This window comes from Cyprinodon variegatus, unplaced genomic scaffold, assembly GCF_000732505.1.
Source record: "Cyprinodon variegatus isolate N-32 unplaced genomic scaffold, C_variegatus-1.0 Scaffold1026, whole genome shotgun sequence".
In the NCBI taxonomy this organism is placed as follows: domain Eukaryota; kingdom Metazoa; phylum Chordata; class Actinopteri; order Cyprinodontiformes; family Cyprinodontidae; genus Cyprinodon; species Cyprinodon variegatus.
The window spans coordinates 84,464-91,591 of NW_015151479.1; the positions used below are offsets into that span (position 1 = coordinate 84,464).

Below are 7,128 nucleotides of genomic sequence, written 5' to 3' on the forward strand. Positions count from 1 at the left end.
GTCAGATTAGACAAATAACAAGATATGTTTTTTTTCCATTTTGTTCAGAGGGTAAGATGCTCCATTTAAAATAACTTCAACTTTTTTTTTTTACCAGAAAGACCTGTGCATTCACAACAGCAGACTGGTCTGATTTTTCTTATCTTGTTCTTGTGTGCATCACTGGTTTCATTTCAACCCGTGGCCAAAGGAGGAAAACCTCTTCAGCAGTTCTCGAAATTACACTTTGCTCCTTTCATGGAAACTGCAGTCAAAAATTGAAAATTTCAAAGAACTTTGGGTTAGGGCTTAATTCTCGGTGAAAAGGGCTTCACTTAGCATCAGTAACATATTTTTCTGAGTGCATCTGCACCTAAATGAGAAAAAGACCTTTGGTCAGTTATAGGTTGAATATTGTCTGGCTCACTATAGGAGGCTGGCTTAGAGGGAAACTGATCTCAGTTGTGCTTAAACAGTTTTTTTTTTTTTTTTGTTTTTTTTATGAACAGTGGATACAAAGAAGATGGAAAACTGGTGCATAGTCACTTTTTCCCTTCTTCCTGATTGTTTAAGACCTGGTTAAACATTTGTGTGAAGAAAAAAGGTGAGAACTTCCATGAGTAGTGATGTCCAAATTGAAGGATCCTGATATAATCCCATCTATTTGTTTCTCATCCAAAGGAGTGGGCTTTTTTCCCCCTCAAATTTCTGCCCATAAACACATCTACAAATAGAGACCAGGAACTAAACATTGTCTACCAGGAAATGTTTCTAAACTTGCAGGAGAAGTTTGGAGATCTTTGCTCTCCAACATGTTGGAGCTCTAGGAAATTTCTTAAAGATGAGAAAATTAAAACTGGTGGTTTTTGGTCAGGAGATTCTTTCGATCTTCAGACTATGAATCAGCATCTTAAGAAGCAAGAGGAAAAATAGAAGCTAAATGAGCCGAGATCTACTCCAAGCTTTAATCAATTTAAATAAGTCCCCATCATTCAGTTTTTATCACCCACTTGATATTTACGCTGTAGAAATTGAGTCTCTTTTAACTTACTATTGAACCTTCCTGATCATAAAAATATAGAAGCCTGAAACCGAGAGATTTGTAGTTTGGAACGTTTTGGACACTATATCAGCTCCTGCGTTACAGGTTTGTTGTTTCTTAATGCTTCAGGTGGAGGCTAGATTAGGTGGCGAGCCTTCCTTTGAAAGAGGAAGTCTTTAATCTGTCATTCTTGGATTACAGTAGCTGGTTGCTGTTCATGTTGTGACCCCACTATCCTTTTCTTTCCTCCCATCGCTGCAGGACACGGAGCAGTGGGAGAGGTCGGCGTTACGGGTCGCTGAGATCGCATCAGCCTTGATCGGGGACAGGAACCCTGCCTTGGTGGGACAGCTCCTGCAGGCATGAGAAGAGGAGTCATCAACAAAACAACTGTTATTCTTAAACTGGATTATTTATATTATCTATCATCTCTTAAATACTGAATCAGGTCTGGAGGAGTTTGGTAAATTACTGATTCCATGTCGATAGAAAAGGTTATTTTAGCCTAAGATGGGATTACATGCAGTTGTATCTCCTTTTAGGAGTTCAAAAGATAATATTCAGATAAAATGAAAAATAAAAAAGATTTTTTTCTGTACTTGTGAAATACTTCCTTATTTTTTTTAAAGTGACTAATAAAAATGTGAAGAAAAACTTAATTTTTTTCTGTTTGGTAAAAACTTCTAACCTGACAACAGCCGGATGCATGTCTCGCTTCGCCTACTCACTATGTGAGTGGAGCTAGGCGGAGCGAGACATGCATCTGGCTGTTGTCAGGTTAGAAAACTTCTACTTTCTCAGAAATTTAAGCGTTTGGCATTTGTGTCGATTTATTATGTAGTGCCTCCTATAAAGGCAGGGTCACAACAGTTAGGTACAACTTTTTAATCTCCGATTTTTTTCCATGTCACACTGACTGTACAGAGGCTCAGACTATGCAGGGTGAGAAGATCCCATTCTGTGCAGATTTTTTTTACTTTTCTCTGTGCCCCACATTTGTCTGGGAAAGATTATAAATGTATATGTATATATATATATATCTATATATATATATATACATATATATTTATATACAGTGCTCAAAAAAATAATGGAGCAATTTGAAAACACATCAGATCTCAATTGGGAAAAAAATCATGCTGTTTATTTATACTGATATGGACTGGGTGATGTGTTAGGAACAAAAGGAAGCCACATCATTTGATGGAAATTAAAATTATCAACCTACAGAGGGCTGAATTCAAAGACACCCCAAATATTACAGTGAATAAATTATGCGACAGGCTAGTCCATTTTGCTGAAATTTCATTGCAGCAACTCAAAATGTTATTCAGTAATTTGTATGGCCCCCACTTGCCTATATGCATGCCTGACAGCGTCGGGGCATGCTCCTAATGAGACAACGGATGGCGTCCTGGGATATCTCCTCCCAGATCTGAACCAGGGAATCACTGAGTTCCTGGACAGTCTGAGGTGCAACCTGACGGCGTCGGATGGATTGAAACATAATGTCCCAGAGGTGCTCTATGGGATTTAGGTCAGACAAGCATGGGGGCCAATCAATGATATCAATTCCTTCATCCTCCAGGAACTGCCTGCATACTCTAGCCACATGAGGCCGGCCATTGTCGTGCACCAGGAGGAACCCAGGACCCACTGCACCATCATAGGATCTGACCCCTATGCTGCCCCTCTAGAGCACCTGTTGATAATTTCATTAAAACCAAAGCAGTTAAAACTGATTAACAACCCCCTCTGCTACTTACCTGACCAGGTGCTGCACTCTGATTACAAAGTGTTCCTTTAAAGCTGCAGTCTGTTACATTGAGAAGAGAGCAGACTTCNCCTGAAACCGAGAGATTTGTAGTTTGGAACGTTTTGGACACTATATCAGCTCCTGCGTTACAGGTTTGTTGTTTCTTAATGCTTCAGGTGGAGGCTAGATTAGGTGGCGAGCCTTCCTTTGAAAGAGGAAGTCTTTAATCTGTCATTCTTGGATTACAGTAGCTGGTTGCTGTTCATGTTGTGACCCCACTATCCTTTTCTTTCCTCCCATCGCTGCAGGACACGGAGCAGTGGGAGAGGTCGGCGTTACGGGTCGCTGAGATCGCATCAGCCTTGATCGGGGACAGGAACCCTGCCTTGGTGGGACAGCTCCTGCAGGCATGAGAAGAGGAGTCATCAACAAAACAACTGTTATTCTTAAACTGGATTATTTATATTATCTATCATCTCTTAAATACTGAATCAGGTCTGGAGGAGTTTGGTAAATTACTGATTCCATGTCGATAGAAAAGGTTATTTTAGCCTAAGATGGGATTACATGCAGTTGTATCTCCTTTTAGGAGTTCAAAAGATAATATTCAGATAAAATGAAAAATAAAAAAGATTTTTTTCTGTACTTGTGAAATACTTCCTTATTTTTTTTAAAGTGACTAATAAAAATATGAAGAAAAATTTATTTTTTTCTGTTTGGTAAAAACTTCTAACCTGACAACAGCCGGATGCATGTCTCGCTCCGCCTACTCACTATGTGAGTGGAGCTAGGCGGAGCGAGACATGCATCTGGCTGTTGTCAGGTTAGAAAACTTCTACTTTCTCAGAAATTTAAGCGTTTGGCATTTGTGTCGATTTATTACGTAGTGCCTCCTATAAAGGCAGGGTCACAACAGTTAGGTACAACTTTTTAATCTCCGATTTTTTTCCATGTCACACTGACTGTACAGAGGCTCAGACTATGCAGGGTGAGAAGATCCCATTCTGTGCAGATTTTTTTTACTTTTCTCTGTGCCCCACATTTGTCTGGGAAAGATTATAAATGTATATGTATATATATATATATCTATATATATATATATACATATATATTTATATACAGTGCTCAAAAAAATAATGGAGCAATTTGAAAACACATCAGATCTCAATTGGGAAAAAAATCATGCTGTTTATTTATACTGATATGGACTGGGTGATGTGTTAGGAACAAAAGGATGCCACATCATTTGATGGAAATTAAAATTATCAACCTACAGAGGGCTGAATTCAAAGACACCCCAAATATTACAGTGAATAAATTATGCGACAGGCTAGTCCATTTTGCTGAAATTTCATTGCAGCAACTCAAAATGTTATTCAGTAATTTGTATGGCCCCCACTTGCCTATATGCATGCCTGACAGCGTCGGGGCATGCTCCTAATGAGACAACGGATGGCGTCCTGGGATATCTCCTCCCAGATCTGAACCAGGGAATCACTGAGTTCCTGGACAGTCTGAGGTGCAACCTGACGGCGTCGGATGGATTGAAACATAATGTCCCAGAGGTGCTCTATGGGATTTAGGTCAGACAAGCATGGGGGCCAATCAATGATATCAATTCCTTCATCCTCCAGGAACTGCCTGCATACTCTAGCCACATGAGGCCGGCCATTGTCGTGCACCAGGAGGAACCCAGGACCCACTGCACCAGCATAGGATCTGACCCCTATGCTGCCCCTCTAGAGCACCTGTTGATAATTTCATTAAAACCAAAGCAGTTGAAACTGATTAACAACCCTTTCTTCTTGCTTTTGTTTTAATGTAAATATTCAGAGGAATCAAATTTGGGGTTTTCTGGACAGAAAGCTGTAATCCTTAAAATTAAAAGAAATGAAAAAAGTTTAAATTTCTCTGTCTTTGTAAGGAGTGTGTATAGCTGATATTTGAGTTGCTTTGAATTGTCTAAAAACGAAACAAAAAGTTTTCAAACCTATTTTTAATCTCTTGAAGCATTATAAAACCAACAGATAACTGTTGGACACGCTTTAATCTGGCTTTTTCAACTAAAGTAATTTCTCTAAAGTAAAAAAGGCTGAAAAAAAAAAATCAGAGAAAACTAAGGCCCATAATTGTTTTCGAGCGTGACTATTTTCAAAGGAAACTATGCTTTAGTTTTCCTCTTCATGCAGAGTTTATTATGATTTTCAGCAGCTAATTAATATGCATTTTGTGTGTTAGCTCTGACTGCAGCAGAATGGTTTGTATGGAATAGGCTGAAATCAGCTACAGGGTGTTCATTGTGATGAAGGCATTTGTTATCACTTGATGCAGAGATGTGACTCTTTGATGTGTGTCTAATGGGTTCTGGAGAGAAACAGAATGCTGCGATACTGACAAATAACAAATATGTCGAATTCTGGCAACAAATGTAATGTTTTATTATTCTGTTTTTTCTTTTCTGGATCTAGTTGGAAGTCTGATAGTTGCAGTGGACCTCCTTCGCAGGCGCCCTTCAGCAGAGTAAATCTCTGATGCATAACAGGAGGAATTTGATCTGCAGAATGCGTAAATACCACTGACTTAGCATTGGATAAAGCTGCACAGCAGGAAAATAGATGCATTAACTATTTCAATAAAAATTCTCCTATAGTAGTTATCTTTTTTTCTTAAACAGAAACACTTAGCTACATATTTAAGTTAGTTTTTTGAATGAGATACATAATGAAACAGTATTTTTTTTAAATTAAATTATTATTTTAGGCAGTAAAAAAATAAAGTATATTGAAACACAGTTTACTAAAAATATCTTACATGTGTTTTACTGTATACTAATTCCCCTCATCCTATCTAGCTCACGAGTCACAGAAAATAATTTGCGATCTTCTAACTTTCAAAATAAAATCACAAATATTTTGATAGTAATTCTCTTTGGGCAATAAAGATTCCTTCACACCATATGAAACAAGTTCATATTTTATTGCTATAATGTGGGAGGCTGCAATAGAAATATACAAATAGCTTATGTCTTTCACTTTTATTTTGTCATGCTTGCTGTCATGGTGATGAAATTAAATGAAAAAAAATCCTTTAGAATTACTGTAAGATATAGAAATTAAGTGTATTCGTAGTCCATCATTTTCTGTCACTTTGTTTTGATGTGTGCTTCTGATGGACCCTCATGCCATTGCTCTTCATATATATATATATATATATATATATATATATATATATATATATATATTTTTTTTTTTTTTTTTTTTTTTTTTTTTTTTTTTTTTTTTTTTTTTTTTTTTTTTTTTTTTTTTTTTTTTTTTTTTTTTGCTGAAGTACTCATGAAGTAGATCAAGCATTTAGTTTTCTTCATCAGGGAAGACAAAGTCTCTGCATAGTGTTGCATGAGATTACTTAGAAAACTTTTACTTTTATAATGTTTTAGTAGCAGTTATTTTAACGCTCAAGCAGTGATGCTCATGTGCTTTATATGTGCTGTGTGACAATGTTGCACTAAGTTTTCATCATATCCCAAAAAATATTCCGCAGTCTGGTTCAGATGAATCAAACTCAGGATGCTGTAGTGATAAACGCACAGGAAGGAGATGCTGTAGAACTTAATACTATATTTTTTGTTGCCACCTATTTCTGAATTATGTGATGCACTAGTAAGTTTTAAAATAGAAAGTGGAGTTAATTTGTAGTTATTTAATAAATAGAGGTGTTTTTTTTTTTTGTGTGGAAAAACAGGAAACACTGTCTTGAAGGAAAAAACTACCGCAAAACCATGTTGGGATTCAATTGTAGCAACTTAATTATCTGGGACGATTTTCTATAAAGCACTTGTTAATTATTTTTGATATCAAACAATATATTCAATTTTCAATTAGATGATTTTTCAAACTTTGTATAAATCACTGTCCATTAGTGCAGATGCAAATAATGCATAATGTGACCACAGAGTTTTGTAGCCCAAAAATAGTCAGTAGAGGAAGCCCTCATGCAGGTGACACTCATGGTAGCTAGCCACGCCCTTTCAACTGGCTGAAACTTCCGAAAGAGACCAATTCCATACAAGCAGTCCTGACTGGCAAAAGTTTGTTAGATGCAAAGTTAGACAGAGAAGCTCTGCATCAGAATGGCTTTTCATCTGAAACAGACATAAAAACAACATAAAGTAAAAAAAACATCTGAGCATGGCTCTGAACCAAGCAGAACCTGGAGGGAAAGAAAAACTAAAAGATAAACAAACATTACTGTTATCAGATAACATTTCTCTTGAAACTGGTCCCTGTTTTCAATTAGGGAGGTAGACACAATCTACTAAGATCTGGCTTAAGTCTTTCCTTCTTCATAAAGC

The 7,128-nt window shown here is 37.0% G+C and overlaps 1 protein-coding gene across 2 annotated transcripts in view; it reads left to right on the forward strand.

Moving 5' to 3' along the window:
- The window catches only part of ispd (isoprenoid synthase domain containing), a 64,606-nt gene extending 63,010 nt beyond the window's left edge, over window positions 1-1,596 (forward strand). For both annotated transcript variants that reach the window (XM_015399583.1, XM_015399584.1), the window contains exon 10: window positions 1,283-1,596. In XM_015399583.1, coding sequence (XP_015255069.1) covers window positions 1,283-1,387 — 105 coding nt within the window. In that variant the 3' untranslated portion in view covers window positions 1,388-1,596. The remainder of the gene's footprint in view (window positions 1-1,282) is intronic.
- The last annotated feature ends 5,532 nt before the right edge of the window (window positions 1,597-7,128 follow it).